Raw genomic sequence first — 20,200 nt, 5'->3', positions numbered from 1 at the left:
ATCCAGGGACAGACTGAGGCAGCTAGGTGGCTCAGTGGATAGAGTGCTGGGCCTAGAGTCCAGAAGACCTCAGTTCAAATCCAGCCTCAGATACTTGCTAGCTGTGTGACCCTGGGCAAGTCACTTAACCTCTGTTTGTCTTAATCCACTGGAGAAGGACATGGCAAACCACTCCAGTATCTTTGCCAAGAAAACGCTATAAAAGGTCATGAACGTTCAGATACAACTGAATGCCTAAACAACAACAACAATAGCTTCTCTCCTCACGCTTTCTGATTTTATTTTTAATTTTTTGATAACCTTAGACTGAGAGATCCTAAAGAAATTTGGCAATTTTTTTTAAGGTCACAAATGTGCTGTGGATTTTTTTTTCCTCCCAAGTCAATTTCATGGGTGTAATTTTCCAAACTTTTTATTCAGTTGCTTGACTTTAAATACTGATATTTTTCGTATTATTGAATTCTGTGTATGGAGTAGCATACTGATGTGTTCCATATGTTTGAATACTATATAAGTAAGTACTGGTATTAAGTATGCTTTGAGAAATTTGGAATCACTAGGTTGCTCCTGTCTGGTAGAAATGTTCACGTTGTTCTTTTAGTTTTTTTTGCATTTAAGCAGACCTAGGTGGTTTGCCTTTTATGAAAGCAAAATGCCCAATAACTTCTTAGGCTGAGAATGCTTATGCCCCAAATCCACAAGTAGCTGAATTTCTTGCCTCATCCCTCTACCTGTACCCTACTTATCTTCTTGTCCTGATGGATGGGTTTGCAATTCCATTTGGTTTATCCTATCGCACCAATCCATGGTGGGGGGTGGTTCCATGGGGAGATTCCTTATAGACATCCTAATAGCAGGGGAGGTCTTTGTGATGAGGGATGCAGAGGGAATTGTCTGGATGTCTGTTAGGATCACCTCTACTACACAGACCCCTAGAGAATTTTAGTGTGTATTGTTTAGAAAGGGAGACTTTTTGTGTGGACCTTAGTTGAACGACTTCATGCACTGAGGGGATCATGGTAGAGTTCTAGCCAGGACAGTTTTTTTGTTTGTTTGTTTTTGTTTTTTAGTTTTCTGTTTTTTGGTTTTTTTTTCTTTTGGGTGAGGCAATTGGAGTTAAATGACTTACCCAGGGTCACACAGCCAGTGAGTGTTATGTGTCTGAAGCTAGATTTGAACTTGGGTCCTCCTAACGCCAGGGCTGGTGCTCTATCCACCTAGCTGCCTCCAGTTGTTTTGGTTTTTGTTTTTTGTTTTTTTCATTTAAGAAAAAGACAATGCCTAGTTGACCCCAGGTCCCAAATCCCTATGGCAAAAACTCCACATAGCTCAGAAAGCTATGTTTCTGTTCAAGATATACTCAATTTTCTTTGTCTTTCTCCTTTCTTCTGCTTCTGAATTGAGAAAGGCCCTAAAAGATTAATAAGGCTAAGCAAGCAAATACATTTGGTAAACTTTGTAAAATGCTTCTTATTTTGTTGGCTTTTTTAAGGGACTTTGTGAATTGTTCCTTGTTCTCTGAATCTGCAAAACTTTGTATTTGGAGATAATTGATTTACATTTGTACATGCAGGATTGAATATGACATTTGAGACTACATAAGGTATGGGGGCAGCAAGTCAGTGGACTTGCTTATATCTCCTCAGAAATTATAGAAAGTTTTTCTGAATTTGGGCCAAGGGCCGTGGGGGAGTAAAAAAGATACACCTCTGCCTATTTGCTAAGAAGGGCAAATTTCAAACAGGGGGAAATGTACAGCCTAGACTTCTCTGGGCATCCCTAGTTCTAACATGGAAATGCCCTTGAGCATGCCCAGTTTCCCTAACATGGGATCTGCCCCATCCTCTACCACATGGGTGAGGTAGCCTCCTTTAATTGGCTGCTTAAGTCTTTAAAAGTGGTGAGACTTTCATGATGGAAAATGCTATCTATATCCAGAGAAAGAACTATGGAGTTGGAATGCAGATCAAAGCATACTATTTGCTCTTTTTTTTCTCTTCTGTTTTGTTTTGTTTCTTCTTTCTTGTGGTTCCTCCTACTGGTTCAAATTCTTCTTTACAACATTACTAATGTGAAAATATATTTAATGAGAATGTATATGTAGAGCCTATGGTCAGATTGCACGCCATCTTGGGGAGGGTGGTGGAGAGGGAGGGGGAGAAAATTTAAAACTCAAAAGCTTATGGAAGTGAATGTTGAAAATTAAAAATAAATTAATTTTTAAAAAAGTAGTGAGACTTAGACGTTTACTCTCCTTTTCACCATCTTTTGGCTGTGCTCTATCTATCCCATCTATCCAGCATGGATGCCATGAATTAATTTGGTGAGAGGGGAAGGAGTTGTTTCTTTTACTCTAGCTCAGAGAAATAGTTCTGGTGGTGTTTGCTTCTGTTCTGTTTGGTTTATCCTCAGTTTCAGGTACAAGGACCGGACCCGTGATTCAAGCCATGATGACCCTAAAGCCTGGATTACTGGCAGGATGGTGCAACCAGCTAGTCTGGCTGACATGGAAGCCCAGGGTACCTGGGACTTGAGCCTGAGGAGGGTTTTGGATTTGGAACTTGGGACTGAGTTAAGCCATGACCCTAATCCCTTCCTTCCCCAGTGACTGAGATATAAGGGGAAAGGGGATCATTCTTCTTATATGTTAAGGGGAGCAAATTTATATATTTGCTATTATACCTTTTGAAGTAAATATTTCTAGGTTACATAGGGTTTGCAAAACACTTTACCTACACTTTAAAGTACTTTACCTCTCTGGGACCCTCATTTTTCTCTATAAAACACAGAGAATGGACTGAATGATCTGGAAGTTCCTTCTAGCTTCAAAATGTGGTGGTAGTTTGTCTTGATATGGTTCCAAATGCAATAACTCTGATTTGCTACATACATTTCTCCAGTGTTTTGCACATAGTAGGGGTGCAAAAAAAATGCTTCTTGTAAATATTAGTGAATGAATGAAAAGAATAAATCAAAGGAAGTTAATGCATTGGGAGACCCAATGACATACATTTATTTCCTAATTAGCATTCTTACAAAGTAACTTAAGAAAAAAGAAACAGTAAAAACGTACCGGCTGCTGGGCTTCTTCAGCCTTCATTAGGTCTTCGTACACTTCTCCCCCTTCATCTTCTCCATAAACACAGTCATACAAGTCTTCTTCATCATCTGCACGAGTTTCACTAAATCCAAGGGAAATTATTGTAAAGGTCAATCTCTAGTATGCAAAACATGTAAGGAAAGACTGAAATACCTCCCACTGTATCTTGTTATTCTTTCAAACAACCAATTAAAAAAGGAGGCAAGACAAAATAAATGGAAGGAGCAGTGGCCCAGTAGTCAGCAGGCCTGGGTTCACTCATTCATGAACTAAAGTAGAGTTTGAAGCCTGGTGCTATGGCAACATGGTTGGGTGATCTTGGGTGAGTCATTGAATCCCCAAGTCCACTGAATCCTTCTCTGAACTTTAGTTTCCTCATCTATGAGAATGTGAACAACAGATAACTCGTAAGAACTGATGCAAAGTGAGGTGAGCAGAACCAGGAGAACATCGTGCACAGTAACAGCAACATTATATGATGAAGAACTGTGAATGACTTAGCTATTCTCAGCAATACAATGATCTAAGACATTCCCAAGGGACTAATGATGAAGCATACTATCCATTTCCAGAGAAAGAACTGATAACTATCTGAATACAGACTGAAGCATGCTACTTTTTCACTTTTTTTTTTATTCTAGTCTTCTTGTACAAAATGACTAACATGGAAGTGTTTTATATGATTACACATGTATGAACTATATCAAATTCCTTACCATCTCAGAGAGTGGGGAGATATTTGACACTTAAAAAAATTTTTAAACGTTTTAAAAATTGTTTTAACATATAATTGGGGGAAAATAAAATGGTATTTAAAAGAAAGAAATGTTGTAAAACTCTTACAAAATGGGAAAGATTTTAGGTCAGTCACTTCAGTTCACTTGGCCTAAGCTTTCCCCATCTGTAAAATAAGAAGGTTGAACTATATAACCTCTGAGGTCCCTTCTATCTATAAATATCTATGAAATTATATGATATAATAAAAATTAAAATAATAAAAATGATAATACCTAGCATTTGTATAGCACTTTCAGGTTTACAAAGTTCTTTATAAATGAAATATTTTTTCATTTTTTCCTCAGAACAACCTTAGGAGGTGGATGATATTATTATCCCCCACATTACAGATGAAGAAATTAAGGCAGACAGACACAAAGCTAGTAAGGGTATAAGTACTCTATCCTCTGTGCTACCCCAAAAAGCTATCCTAATCCCTTGTATTTTCTTTGGGCAGTAGGATGGGTAAGCTATCCCTAACAGCTGTGACTCTACACTATCTTTTAAAGACCGTTGGTGAACCAGTTAATGCTGAACCTTCACAGTACAGAAATTATCTCTTATATTTATCTAAATACCTCATGTTCAGAACCAAGATTTCATCAGCATCAGAAACACCTGGTGTGCAAATGCCCAGGCTCCCTTCACAGACAAAGATCAACAATTTCTCCTCAATTTATAATCCTATAGTTGCCAGGGAGCAGTGAAAGCTTAAGCAATCAGTTCTTGTTGACACAGACAGAATGTGTTAGAGGCAGACCTTAGAGAAAGGTCTTCTTACCCGGAGACCAGCCCTCTATCTACTTCACCATGATACCACTAGGCCAAGGTTACACAGCTAGTAAATGATAGAGTCAAGTCTTGAACTCGAATGTTCTGACTCCAAGACATAACCTCTGACCGCTAGACCAGGCCGCCACTTGACATCTCCTCTTGTCAGATCTTCATGAAGCCTCTCCTGGTCCTCCCTGATATTCGTGACTTCCCTCTGAGATTATCTCCAATTTATCCGTACATATTTATTTATACATCTGTGCATTTTGTACCTGGAATTCCCCACCCTGAGAAAATATTATGTCTACACTCCTACCCTATCATCATTATAAACACATTCAAAGGTAAATATTAATTATTTTCTTTCATATTGGCCATTTAGGATTATCTACAACTCTGTTCCTTTCTACTAGCTCAAGTAATCAAAAGGTGATTTTTTTTAAAAGAAAAAAAAAACTCTATCCTCTGTGCTACCCAAAAAAAGAACTACTGTCCATAATATAAGGTAATATGACTGCTGTTAAAAACATCTATGAAGAGCTATTGTCTTGTGTTTTCTTTGGGCAGTAGGATGGGTAAACTATCCCCAATAGTTGAGAATCTCCTTTATCTTTTAAAAAGCACTAGATTGGGAGTGGCTAGGTGGCAGCTAGGTGGTGCAGTAGATAAAGCACCGACCCTGAAGTCAGGAGGACTTGAGTTCAATCCAGCCTCAGACCAAATATCTGGCATTAGCTATGTGACTCTGGGCAAGTCACTTAACCCCTGAGTGCCTAAAAAAAAAAAAGCACTAGATATCACCCTGGTGATCCAGTCAATGTTGAACCTTCACAGTACAGAAATTCTCTATTTATTCTAAATATAGATTTAGAGTTGCGTGTTTTCATTTTCTACCTCACTAGACTGTGAGCTCCTTGAAATTAGGGATTACTTTCATTTTTGTTTCATCTTCTTGTATCTCCAACACTCAACACAGTGCCTAGCTTATAGTAAGTGCTTAATAAATATTTGTTGACTTGGCTCTAAGGGACAATGACAGCATCCAGACTCATAATTCTTTTTTAAACTCCCTCTACCAATGTAGTCTGGCACTTCTTCATAATTTATGATTTTAGAGAGTTGACTAGATCGCTCAGAAGTTAAGTGATTTGTCCAGAGTCATAGCACCAGGATGTTTTCAAGGTGGCCCTTGATCTCAGATCTTAATTTCAAGGCTGGCTCTCCATCCATTACACAACACTGCCTCTCATAATTACACGGTAAACCCATTTCTTTTAGTTTGTTCTCACTGAAGTTGGATGCTACCATCCACTCTATGAGTTCTGTAAGTAACGCTTAAAAATTTGAGTAAATTCTCAGAGAATGGAGATGAAATTGACTGAACATGAATAGCCTATATTGAATTGCTTGCTTCTCAGTGAGGGGAAGGAGGAAAGGAGAGAATTTGGAATTCAAAGTTTTGAAAATGAATGCTGAAAATTGTCTTTGCATGTAACTGGAGAAAAATAATATACTAAAAAATACTGAATAAATATATTATTTAAATAAATAATAATACTAAATAAATAAATAATAATAATAAATACATAATAAATAAAATAAAAATACTAAAAAAAAAAATGGCTCAACCATTTCATAGCTCTACCAGCCACACATTGGTATGCCTGTTTTTGCTTAGTTCTTTCAATGATTGTCATTTGCCTTTTCTATCATCTTGGCCAGGCTGATGGGTTTGAGTTGGAGCCTCACAGTGGTTTTATTTTGCATTTTCCAGTTATTAGGGATTTGAAACATTTTTTTCAATGTGGTGGTTAATTGCTTAGATTTTTTCCTTTGAAAACTGACTTCTGCATTTATATGTTTAGACAACCAGACAATATGTGTGTGTATGTACATACACATACACACATACACACACACACACATACACACACATATATAACTTTAAAATAAAATACTGTGGTAAATTTTTTAAGAAAAAAGAATGGAGATGAATTTAATTTAGCTATGTTGTTGACAAAACAACATGAATACGGTTCCTGAAATAAATCTCACCTCCTCAAAGTGATCCCTCAGCCACTGCCCTGGGGCTAGACACCACATCATAAAATTGATATTTATAAAAAGAAAGCACAGTAACTTTCACAAATGGGAACATTTTGCAACATAGGTGTGTTTGTGTTGGTTGGCATATACAAGAGCCTCTGTGAAAGTAGGTAGGTGGGTGTGACCAGAGAAGCAGTGGTTTGGAGAGGAGTTACTTAGAAGGAGGGAAAGAGAAATTTAAGGGGAAAAGGAATGATTGTTGGGAGGAGTTTCTGAGGGAAGATTTTTCTGGGGAACAACTGACTATTCCAAGGACAGTCATAGATTTTTCTAACAGAAGAGCAATTATTCGGTTAGATAAGCTCAAGACCTAGTGTTTTTCTCCTATACTTTTCCTTTTCTAAGCTAGTTAGATAGCCTGCCAATTCTCCCTAGATCCCAAGATGGGCTGATCCTTGGCTACTTTCCCAGGACAAGGGTACGGGGTTTCTTCCCTGAATGCATCTGAGACATTCAGTTGCTTCTGGTTAAGCAGGAAAACCTTGACTCAAACACTTCATGCAATTGTTCAATACTATACTAAAGAGATTTTTTTTTCTCCTAGAAAAAAAATCACCTTTTGATTACTTGAGCTAGTAGAAAAAAAAGAGTTGTCCATAATCCAAAATGGCAAATATGAAAGATAATAATTAATATTTGTGTTTATAATGATGATGAGGTAGGAGCGTAGACATATGATTTTCTCAGGGTGGGGAATTCCAGGTATAAAAACTCCTTCCAAAGACGCAGATCAATACCTTTTGTACAAGTTAGCGTCTCAGAGAGGGGCTTTGCCGTATTGACATCTAGTGTGAGGGGCTTGTGGCAACTGGCCAGGTCAAAGGCAGGACCTAAATCCATGTCTTCCTGACTCAAAGGCTGGACTTCTGGATTCCTCCACATTGCTTCTCAATTGTAATTACGATAATAACTTTTAAATAGCGTTTTGACATTCACAAAAGGCTTTACAACATCATTGTCTCAATTGATCCTCACAAGACTGTGAAGTGGCTGCTCTTGATGTTATTATCACTAAAGGTCAGACAGTAAGTCAAAGGTCTCTCTGAATTCAAGTACAGAATTCTTTCAATTATGCATCTTTTGATTATAACTAACATTTATACAGTACCTTAAAGTTCACAAAGAATTATGTAGAGGCAGATAGAAAAATAGAAAGACAGATGGATGGACAGATGGATGGATGGATATTATCTTGTAACCACAAACCTTGCCAGGTAGGTGGTATCATTAACCCTATATTAGAGATGAGGAAACTGAGGCAGGCAGAGGTTAAGTGATTTGTCCAGGGTCACATGACTAGTAAATGCCTGATGTAGGATTTGATCTCAGTCCTTACTGGCTCTGAGCTCAGCACTCTAACCACTATAACATCAAGCTGCCTACCAAGGCCAATTTTTACTTATAGTTGGATGAAGACATATCTGAGTCTAAGGCAGCTAGACAGCACAGCGGATAGAGTGCCAGGCCTGAACTCGGGAAGACTTATCTTCCTGAATTCAAATCTGGCCTCAGACACTAGCTGTGTGACCCTGGGCAAGTCATTTAACCCTGTTTGCCTCAGTTTTCTCATCTGTAAAATGAGCTGGAGAAGAAAATGGCAAACCATTCCAGTATCTTTGCCAAGAAAACCCCAATGGAGTCTGAAGAATCAGACACAACTGAAATGACTAAAGAACAACAACAACAATAACAATACCTGAGTCCCAGAGAAATCACTTATAATGAACCCTAATTGTGAGAGCTTGCTTGATTCAGAAAAAGCTTCAGGGCTGTCCAGTTCTACATCCCTGCCCTGCTCACTCATCTCTGAAATCAACTTTATGTTGAGTTGGGGCCTGCTTTTCTTTTGTTTTCTCACAGAAGTTCAAGGTCTGACTTCTCTGAAACTTTCCATGGAGCCAGCTGAGTGTGCTTCAAAGTACTGCTCTGTGTACAAAATAAGCAGACAGAGCGAGCGCCAACAAAAACAGAATTAAGCTAGCTGCGTGTCAGAATGAGAAAACAGGAAGAGGGCAAGGGGATTTGAGGATGAAAAGAGGACAAAGCATGAATAAGACACGATGGAGTGAGTGCCTGAGAGAGCCCCCAAGTAAAGGCTGCAGAATACATGTTGTTAATGCATGTGAAATCAAAATTACTACAGAGAAATAAACCCTGATAAATAAACCTACAGATAAATAAACCTAGGCAATTTATCATAAGTAAGATGGAGAGTTGAAGCGGTTGACTTCGCACAGGTAAGAGTTCACACAGTGTTTTGGAAAGAATTCTGGTCTAGGCCTCAGGCTCTGACATTTACTAGCTGCCTAATCCTGGACAGATCATTAAAATCAACAAATCACTAAGCCTTTATTAAGTAATTACTTTGTGTCAGGCATTGAGCACCTTAGTTTCCTCATTAGTAAAATTAGAATAATAACACTTTCACTTCCTAACTCCCAGGATGGTTTCATGGAGAATGACCGCTGCTGTCTCCCCACTCCATTCCATCCTCCATTCAGGGGTCAAATTGTTCTTCCTCAAGCACAGGTTTGACAACTTCACCTCCACCCAGTTCAATAAACTCCAGTGACTCCAGAATCAAACATAAAAATACTCTCTTTGGCTTTTAAACCCCTTCCTACCCTTCCAGCCTTCTTACACCTTTACCCTTCTTCCTCACCCTACAATACTCTGTGACCCTGTGACATTGGCCTCCTTGCTGATGTACACACAAGACACCATGGCCCAACTCTGGGCATTTTCGCTGGCTGTGCCCCATGGCTAGAACTCTCTCCATCCTCATCTCTACCTCCAGGTTTCCCCGGCTTCCTTCAAGTCTCAGCTAGAACCCCACCTTCCACAGGAAGCCTTTCCCAATCCCCCTAAGTTCTAGTGCATATTTGTTTGCATATAATCCCCTCTAACAAACACTGAGTAACTTGAGATCAGGGACTGCCTTTCACCATTCTTTGTATCCTCAGAGCTTAGCACAATACCCAGCACATAATAACCACTTAACAAATGTCTATTGACTGACTGACTTAAAGCAATATATAAAGTCAGGCACCAAAGATAAAGGCGACAATGCTGGATAAAGATCTTGACCTGGAGTCAATAGGATCTGAGTTCAAATTCTGTCTCAGACACTTACTAGCTATACCCTGGACAAATGATTTAACCTCTTTTGGCCTCAGTTTCTTTATCTATAAAATAAGGATATAACAGCACCTTCCTTACAGGCTTGTGGTGAGGATCAAATGAAATAATATATGTAAAGTACTTTTCAAATATTAAAGTATTATATAAGTGCTAGTTATTATTATAATAGAGCTGGCCTTGGATGCAAAAAGAACTAGTTTCAAACCCCATCTCCAACACTCACTGGCTGTGTGACCCAGGTCAAGTCACTTAACCACTTAATAATCTAAGCAACTCTCTAAGACTCTAAACTGTACAGAAGGTGTTGACCTGCATTGGTAGAAGGATTTTCCTCATCTGAGAGGTCATCCTTGTATGAATGAAATCATACTCTTGTCACTATCCCAGTCCCTATACACCATTATTATTTCTGTGATAATCTAACATTTCAGAGCATCATGACCATAGACCCCCTCAGTATTTTCCACAATTTAGTTAAGAATCAATTCTGACATCACTTACATCTTTTAGACTTTGGTAGGCAGAAAAGAGATTCATCCTCCCAAAAGGATCAGGACCAATTTATTAAAGCATGAGAAATAACACATTTTTTCCCTAACAGCTTACTTTTTTGTTTGTTTGTTTGTTTTAACAGTTCAATCTAGTAGCCACATTATGAGATTACCATCCACTTTGATGGATGTCAAATTTTTCCTCTTGCTCAGCATCGCTTATAGGGTTGTGGGGTGGGGGAAGGAAATTGGAGGGAGGGAGAAAGGGTAGTTCTAGATATGAACTAACAAAATTGGCTTTGGAAATGTGAAAATTATTTTTTAAAAGGTGCTACATTTATTAACCATGTCACTAAAAATAAGAAAAAATGACACCGAGATTAATGTGTTACAGTATGCCTTCTCACTTCTCCACCCCCACACCCAGTCACCAACTGTCAGGGGAAAGAGGAAAGGACCACAGTCATGAAACAGATTGGACTGAGAATCAGGAGACCCCGGCCAAATCCTGCCCTGCCCTATGTAACCCTGGGAAAGTCCCTTACTGTCTCAGATCCTCAGATTCCTCATATGAAAAATGAGAATACTGATATTACCTATTGATAGAATCATAAGATCTTACATCTTATAGATCTTATGAAAAGCACTGCAGAGAACATGTAGCTGAACTTTTAATGTTTTACAGAACATGAAACTGATGCCCAGGGAGACTAAGTGATTTATCCAAGGTCCCACGAGTAATAAGCATTAGGGTAAGATTCGCACTCAGGGCTTCTGATTCTAGAACCGTTGATCTTTCCCCTGTACCACACTGATAACCTTCACAGAGTTGTTGTAAAGAAAGTGCTTTATGGCCCTTAAGTGTTATAAAAATGGAGACCATTGTTGATTATTATATTATTACTCAGGAACATTAGCTTCTGAATTATTATTTCACATATCTCCTTTGAAGTCCATTCTGTAAATTTAGGTTAGTCTTTCCCTGTCCTCATTGTTAAAGCCAAGTAATTCTTCCTTAACTACTTCAAAAAGATTTTTTACAATCTTCCTTTTTACCCTTTGCCCTTTCTTCTTTTCATAGATTTCAACAACCACCTTCCAAAGCCATGGCCTCACAGTTCTTTGACCTCCTGAAGTCCAATGATCATTTCAGCTACCTACTTGCATAGTCACCCCTTATCATCACAAGGAACTGTTCTATCCCCAAGATTTTAAATTCTAAAAATCATTTATAAACATAATTTCCTATTCTTCTACCTAGGGGAATCAATGCATGAAATGTACAATTCAATAAGAAAAATTTCTGGATAATTTCTCATATACTATGGGAGGGAAGAGGAAGAAGAGAAAGAAGAAGAAGAAGAAGAAGAAGAAGAAGAAGAAGAAGAAGAAGAAGAAGAAGAAGAAGAAGAAGAAGAAGAAGAAGAAGGAGAAGAAGGAGGAGGAGAAGGAGGAGAAGGAGAAGGAGAAGGAGAAGGAGAAGGAGGAGAAGGAGAAGGAGAAGAAGAAGGAGAAGAAGAAGAAGAAGAAGAAGAAGAGAAGAAGAAGAAGAAGAAGAAGGTGGAGGAGGAGGAGGAGGAGGAAGCACTTATATAGTACCTACAATGTGCCAAGTATTATGCTCAACACAAATGAAATATTTCATTTGATTCTTACAATGATCATGGGAGGTACCCCCATTTTACAGCTCAAAAAACTGAAGCAGATGGCACTTAATGACTTGCCCAAGATCACATAGTTAATGAGTTTCTGAGGTTGGATTTGAACTGAGATCTTCCTGAACTCCAGGAAGCTGCATGAGATCATTTAAAGAAGAGAAGATGGAACACCGTGCTCTCCTAAGGAATATCCCTACCTAAATCTTCATCTCTAACCCAACCTCTCTCTCACCTCCAACTACTTATATCTACAGAAACAACCATTCAAAATCAATGTGTACCAAACTCAACTCATCATTTTACCTTAGAAATATCTCCTCTTCATGACTTCCCTAACTTTTTATTATAGGCACCCCCATTTTCCTTGTTACCTAGACTAGAAGCCACACAGACACCTTGGCTCTATTCTATCCCCATTCTATCACTCCTTCCATTCTCCCACATCTCCAACCTTGTCTCATTCCGTCATTTCTGTCTGCTCAATTTCATTCCATTCCAACGGCTATTAATAATGTCAGGCCTGTATTATCTCAAGTGGATTCTTATTATATTTTCCTAAATTGTATCCCAGTTTCCAGTACAAACCATCCTATACACAAACCCAGACGGATCTCCCTAAAGTACAGTTCTGATGGTGTAGCACCTCTGACTCAAAACATCTTCAATAGTTCCCTATTGCCTACCAAACAAAATCCAAACGCTTTAGACTGAAATTTGTAGTCTTCTGTGATATGGCCTCAACGAGTTGTTCTTCTCTTGCTTTCTATTACTTGCTGGACTTACGTTATGTTTCCATCAGGCAAACAGTGCCCAGATTATTTGTCATTCCTCATACATACTCTGAGAGTTCATGCTAATGCCCATGCAATATCCTCAACTTCCTATGCCCTTCCTCTGATCTCCACTCTCCAAAAGCCCTATCCAACACTGAAGCCTAGTTCAGGGGAGGGAACTTGTGGCCTCAAGGCTACATGTGGCCCCCTAGGTCCTCAAGTGTGGCCCTTTGACTGAATCCAAACTTCACAGAACAAATCCCCTTAATAAAAGGATTTGTTATATAAAACTTGGACTCAGTCAAAAGGCCACACCCAAGCGCCTCAAAGCCACAGTTTCCCCACCCCTGAGTGCCACCATTTTCTGAAGCTTTTCTAGCTACACACAGTTCTTCATTCCTTTAAATTCCTACAGCCTTTACTTTATACATAGCTTTTTGTTCTCCACATATTCTTTCATTTGTTATAGTTATTTTTGTATATGCAATCATAAATATTCGATTGTAAACTTGCCAGGGGGAAGAACTATGTCATAAATCTTTGTATTTCTCAAAGTATCTTGCATACAATAGGTTCTTAATAAGAAAATGTTTGGCTAACAAATCAATTGATAAATGAGTCACATATGAATCAAACAATGGAGGAAAAATCAAATGACTTGATTTTAATAAATAATAATTGCATCTCCTGCCTCAATTTACCTAAAGGGGATCTAGATAGAGATATGTCACTATCCAGTAATAGCCTTCTTGCCTACTTGCAGCCCACAATGACTGCAAATCTTTCCTATCCATTGTTCATTGTGCCAACACCAAACATTTGTTCTTCGTTACTTCCTACCTTGCATGGTCCTCTAATCGTGTTCATCTGCATGTTCAAGTGTTGACTCCCCAAGTAAATTATACCTTTGTGGACATTGGGATAAACTTTATGTGGCTTTTTGTTCTCCCCACTTCACCCACGGAAGCTAGCACAGTTCTGGGCACACAGTAGCCATGCAATATGTTTGAATTGATTCATGGGAGTTTGATGCTTCTTGGTCATTTACAACTGACCCTATTCTGTCCATCTCCACAAGTTGTGAGTTACAAAATCATCCCATCCTCCATCAGAAAGCATCTAAAAAATGAAATCAACAAAAAAGGCTGAGGTCTTCATTTGGGTTAAATATAACATACTCTATTAAGTCAGGAAGGCCTTTGTATATTTCTTCATCGTTGACACTTTCTTCAGTAGGGAATGGTCTAGAGGAAGAAAAAAAAAAGAAGTGTAATTGGAAGAAAACTAGATGGAATATAATTTTAACAAAATATAAAATGTGTGCTGTTACTATGTAAGTCAAATTCTGTTACTGTGGCAAATATTCCCTCAGGCATGCCCCCAAAGTACCCACAATAACTGCTGCCAACTAGCTGCTTAGAATGTGCACTCAATTTTCCTTAAGGATATCCAAAGCTTCTGCTCAAGCATCATCAGCATCACTATAAATAACAATAGCATGTTAGGGTTTTAAAGCACTTTACGAACTATTATCTCATTTGATCCTCCCTACAACCATGGGAGAAAGGTGCTATTTTTTCCCCCATTTTACAGATGGGGAAACTGAGGCAGACGGAGTCTAAGTGACTTGTCCAAAACCACACAACTGATAAATGGCTGAGGTGGGACTTGAAGTCCAGTGCTCTAGCCACTATGTCACCATGCATTAAGGTTCAATTTAAGCATCTGGAGCAGTGGCTGGTGGCAGTCTCTCCTCTAAATGCACTTAGGATTTCTATCCCCAAGTCTGTCTGCAGTAGCATCACTTGCTCAGGATCATAGAACTGCAGTTTGAGAGTTGAAATGGACCTGGGAGAACATCTGGTTCAATGCCCTCAGTCTAGTGCTGGAAAAACTAGAGACTCAAGAAGTTAAAGTGACTTGGGTCCAAGGTCCCACGGGTGGGAAGTAGAAGAGCTGGGGCCAGGAGCCCGGTCCCAGTATTCTTTCCACTGTGTCACAGACATACAGCTCTCCCCGTAACCACCAGCTGGCATTTCCTAGTTCAGGAAATACCAGCTAGGATTGCTGAGTTTCTTGACATTTTTAATAAATTACGTTTTAATGAGATCTTTTGTCTTTACATTTCTCACATACACTGCTCTCACTTCCTGCCATTGAACCTCTCTTGTAACAAAGAAAAACAATTAAGCAAAAATTTCTTATACATAAATGTATATCCCACTCATTTTCCCACCTCTCTGACATGAGGGACAAGGTCTATGTCATGATCTCTTCTCCAGGCCTTTCAGTGGTTTGCCTTCACTGAGTTCCTCAACTTTCAAAGTATATGCTTCAAGAAAATCTCAATGTAGCTAAAAACAGTCATCATAGAGTGATGGGATTTGAATTTTAGACCATGTTAAGTCCACACCAGGACTTAATTCACTTGCCTAAACTTAAAGCCACTTCCACAAAAAAAAAAGTCTTTCATTTGCTGTTTTTTGTATGCTAACTGAAATTGGTTACAGTCACATGTGTATTTTAATTTTACTTTATTGCACCACTGAGTTTGTGGTGTTTATTTTGATAAATCAGGAAAAAGACTCATGGAATTTTAGACTATAAAGAGATCATCTGCTCCATTCCCTATATTTTATTGATTCAGAAACCGAGGCGTAGATAAATGAATGATGACTAGTTAGAAGCAGGCTAAAAATTAGGTGTCCTCACTAGTAATCTAGCAGTCTTTTTTTTTTAATGTAGCTATTTATTTATTTATTTATTTATTTATTTATTTATTTATTTATTTATCTGGGGGGGGCTAGGCAAATATTTAGGCTCATGGATCATTGATTTGGAGAGTTAAGGGACCTCTAAGATCATCCAGGGATTCTTAACATTTTTTTTTTAATTTCATGGGTCACTCTGAATTATCACATTAGACTGTAAACTCCTTGAGGGCAAGAACTTTCTTTTTTTCATATTTGTTTACCATTCACTTGGCACAGTGCCTGGCACATAACAGGGGCTTAATAAATGTTTCCTGGCTGACAGGAAGTCTAGTGAAGCCTATGGACCCCTTCTCAGAATAATGTTTTCAAATATATAAATAAAATGAAGGGACTGTTAAATTCCAGTTGTTGCTTGTTATGGGTCAGTTGTTTCAGTAGTATCTGCCTCTTTATGACCCCATTTGAGGTTTTCTTGGCAAAGATACTGGAGTGGTTTGCCATTTCCATATCCAACCCATTTTACAGATGAGGAAAATTAGTCAAACAGGAGTAAGTGACTTGCCCAGGGTCACACAGCTAGTAAGTGTTATGTGTCTGAGGCCAGATTTGAACTCCAGTCCTCCTGAATTCAGGGCCAGCCCTCTATCCACTGCGCCACCTAACTACTCTGCTAATCCAGCAGTCTTTATACGAAATTGTTGGTTCCTACATCTCAATATAACATTTGTTGCAGTCGTGTCTAACTCTTCATGACCCCATTTGGGGTTTTCTTGGCAAAGATCCTGGAGGGTTTTGCCATTTCCTTCTCCAGCTCGTTTTACAGATGAAGAAACTGAGCAAAGGGTTAAGTGATTGTCCAGGGTCACAAAGCTTATAAGTGTCTGAGGTCAGATTTGAACTCAGGAAGATGAGTCTTCTTAACTCCAGGTGTGGCATTCTATCCACTGTGCCACATACCTGCCCTAATAAAACATATATTCATACTATTAACAATTGCTTGGTAAAAGCCCCATCTTCAAAGAGCGTTTTTTTTGATATTTCTTCCCCATTTAATACAGCTTAGTTTTTCTGTTTGTTCTATTTTAACTTTGAAACAGTTAGAAACATATATTTAAATTAAATTGAAAGAAAGTTTCCCTAACTCTTAGCTCACTTCTGTCTTAGATGTTTGAGGCAGAATGTTCAAGTAAGATATATATATATATTATAGATATATATATAGATATATATATACACATATATATATATAATATATAATATATACACGCATACATATATATATATACATACACACTTCTATTTACATTTAGACATATATGTCTATATTATGTACATATCCATGTTCATGTGTACATAAGACATACATTTATGTGTATATATACATATATGGTTATGTTCTTTAAATGGATTCTGACAAAGTTAATTACACTACAGCACACTTAGAAGATATTTAATAACTATTGTGTTGAACTATGGCAAACTCTTAGAACACGTATGAGTTTATTTTTAAATGATGCCAGAATCCATCAAGAAGAATGGAGGAAGATGATAGAGGCATAGATTTAGAGCTGATAGGTCCTAGGGAGGTGATCTAGTATAAACCTCTCATATCGCAGATGCAGAAAGAAAATGAAGGGAAGGGTACAAGTATAAGTGCCTGCCTCTTATGTGCCAGGCACTGTGCTAAGCACTTTACAAATATGATGAATCTGACACCCGTAGAGATGTCAGGAATTCTTAACCTGGAGTCTGTGAACTTTTACTTAATGTTTTTTTTATAATTTATTTCACATAGTTAGTTTCCTTTGTAATTTTATATATTTTACTTTATGAATTTAAAGACATTATTCTGAATCTATAGGCTTCCCCACACTCCCAAAGGGGTCTATGAAAGAAAAAAGGTTAAGAAACCCTGGATTAAGTGATTTGCCCACTGTCACATAGGTATTAAGTGACAAAGAGAAGATCTGAATTCTCTAATTCTGAATCTAACACTCCTAGTACTGATAGACCCCTACACTTATTAATTCTGAGCAGCAGACACTCAGTAGTTCACAGAACAATCCTAGGTTCTGCATTTTGGGCACTAAAGTCAAGTGTTTCATTGACTAAGCACTATACCCCCCCATAATATAAAGGTTTCCATATCGTGCTTATGAATGGCCAAAAATGGAAAATGTTTATATATTTTTGCCTAATTAAATATTTATGACTTATGTTTTAAAATATAGTTCACAGCTGTTGACCACAGCAGAGAAGAATTGCCTACTATGTACTCAATGAATTGAAAACAAAACATGTGTGATCTGACACAGGACCATCATAACAATAAAGCTTACCTAATTCCTGTGGCCAATGCAATAGGTGTACGAGAAAGTCTTGACAGTGTTTCTATGACCTGAGGAAAGAAGAAAAGATTTCATTGGATTTGTGTTTCCAAAGAACCTAAGGTACCTCGTTCCCCAAAAGATCAGGTTTTTAGTCTTACAATAAAGGTCAATAAAATAAATATGAATGTCTGATAGAATAATCTGAAGGCTCCTAAAGGATTTTTAAAAAGCCTATCAGGCCTAATTTTAAAGATTTCCAGTAAAGGTGATTCCTTGGCTACCCTTAGATTAAATACTTTAAAATCCCTGAGCTGCAGTTTTCTCATGTTTTAAAAAAAGAGATTTGGACTTTTAAAACCTCTAAGGTCTCTTCTAGTTATAGGTCTACGGGTAGCATCAACTTAAAACCAAGTTTAGAGATTTAGAGCTGGAAGGGAATCCACAGTCCCTCTAACCCAACCACCTCATTTTACAAATGAGAAGAATGAGGTCCAGAGTCTTTTGGGTCTTTTGACCCAAAGCAGAACTTGAACCCAAATTCCCTGACTCCAAATTGATTATCCTTTCCCCTATACCACAATGGTCTTCCTGACTTCTATTCCAACATTCTATCCACTAAGTGAAGCTACTTCTCATCCCTTTCTCCTAAGGACACAGTGGTCATTGGAATGGGATTGGCCTCTCTTCTGTCATTATGCACTACCATCTTCCTAAAAACCACCTTCTCTTTTTTCATGACTGAAAAGTGAAAGCCTCGTATAGACACATCAGGATAAGTGTTTAAGCAGAAGGTACAAGGACAGACAAAAAAATACAAATATTCTCCCCATCGCTACCCACATCACCAAAGAGTAAAAAAATGATCACAAATGTAATATAATGCATCTATAGTTTGAAATGAAAAATAGAAAAGTATCAGATTTGCCAAAAACACTTAGAAGTCTAGATGGTAACATGAAACAACTCCTGCCATCAAGGGGCATATATTTTACTGGAAGTACTTATATTCCACAAAAGGAATCTACTTGGTCAGACTACACATTCCAAACTTTAGTTTCAGAAAATATAGTCATTTCAATTATAAGGCCATTAGGGAAGGCCACACATTATTTTCCTGGCCTAACGTTGGCACTCGGCCACAGAGTGGCTGATTCTACTACCACCTGTAAGAAAAGCAGGGTGTCTGCCAATACCTGGTAGTTTCCACTATCCAGTCCTATCATGCCCTCCTCCTCATCCCCAGAAAAAAAAAATAGAAAACATCGCTTTTCTTCATATAAATAACCAGCAGAGGGAGCCATTTCATAGAATATTAGTTTTGTTTTATCATTTAATTCTGCTTAATAAGTGTAGGCATCTCTGAAAGCCTGCTGAGGCAGATGCTAGACTTCTATAACTTCTTCTCCAAAGGTTATTTCTTAATATTCTTCAAAATAGTGAGTTGGGAGCAGGGAGGGAAAAGGGTGACATGAGAAATACGTGCAGTATGAGAATCAGGAAAAAGCCACAATAGCAATGTAATTTTAAACACGAGCTCTTCGGCACTCCCTTAAGCTCTGGTACATTATCCAGCATTCTGTCTCAGTCTTTGTCTCTGTCTTTGCCAGTCTCCATCTGTATCTCTGTCTCTCTGTCTCTGCCTCTCTGTATCTCTCTATTTGCCTCTCTGCCTCTGTCTCTCTCCCCCCATCCTGGTCCAAACATTAAACATAAGCATTGCCAAGCCAAATATGTAAAGTCTACTCAATGTGGTTTTTTAAACGTTGTATTTGTTGTTCTTTAAGGTCCATGAGCACAAAATCTTGGCAATCAGTGAACTTTGAACAGGCTGAGTCCCAAAAATAATGCTGGATCCTCAGGTCCCATGTGATCAAATATGATCTCTCCCAGTGAGATAAGAACATGGTTATGCAAATATTTACAAAAGAAAAAGGAACCAGGGAAACCATTGAATCTTTGTGTTGATATGGTCATAGGATCATTCATAGAGCACAGGAACAAGGCTTTGGAGCTAGAAGGTAATGTCACCTAGCCCAACTCCTTAACTTTAGAGATGAGGAAACAGAGTCCAGAGACGTTAAATGACTTTCCCAAAGTCACACAGGGATTAAATGTCAGAGAAAGACCTGAACACAGGTCCTGTTACTCTAAATCCAACATTTTTCATTGTATCATTGTTAAATAATTGTGTTTCTGAATATTTCACTGAAATATAATATATTCTAATTATGACAATATATAATAAATATAATAATATAGATAACATAATGTATTATAATATATAAAATATGAAATCCTGAATACTAGCTATAGAAAAGATATATTCTTTCAAAAAG

General features: G+C 38.1%; 1 protein-coding gene across 1 annotated transcript in view; it reads right to left on the bottom strand.

Annotated features, from left to right (window-relative positions):
• VAV3 (vav guanine nucleotide exchange factor 3) overlaps positions 1 to 20,200 on the bottom strand; it is a 450,109-nt gene that overhangs the window by 233,419 nt on the left and 196,490 nt on the right. The window contains exons 3-5 of the mRNA XM_021000329.2: positions 17,874 to 17,932; positions 13,999 to 14,064; positions 3,074 to 3,182 (exon numbers count right to left, since the gene is read on the bottom strand). Of these exons, the coding sequence (XP_020855988.1) occupies positions 3,074 to 3,182; positions 13,999 to 14,064; positions 17,874 to 17,932 (234 nt within the window). The remainder of the gene's footprint in view (positions 1 to 3,073; positions 3,183 to 13,998; positions 14,065 to 17,873; positions 17,933 to 20,200) is intronic.

This window comes from Phascolarctos cinereus, unplaced genomic scaffold (genome assembly GCF_003287225.1).
Source record: "Phascolarctos cinereus isolate Bilbo 61053 unplaced genomic scaffold, phaCin_HiC Scaffold_5;HRSCAF=322, whole genome shotgun sequence".
NCBI lineage: Eukaryota > Metazoa > Chordata > Mammalia > Diprotodontia > Phascolarctidae > Phascolarctos > Phascolarctos cinereus.
Note: the sequence above shows the minus strand (reverse complement) of the source record. Positions and strands in the feature narration are given on the sequence as shown.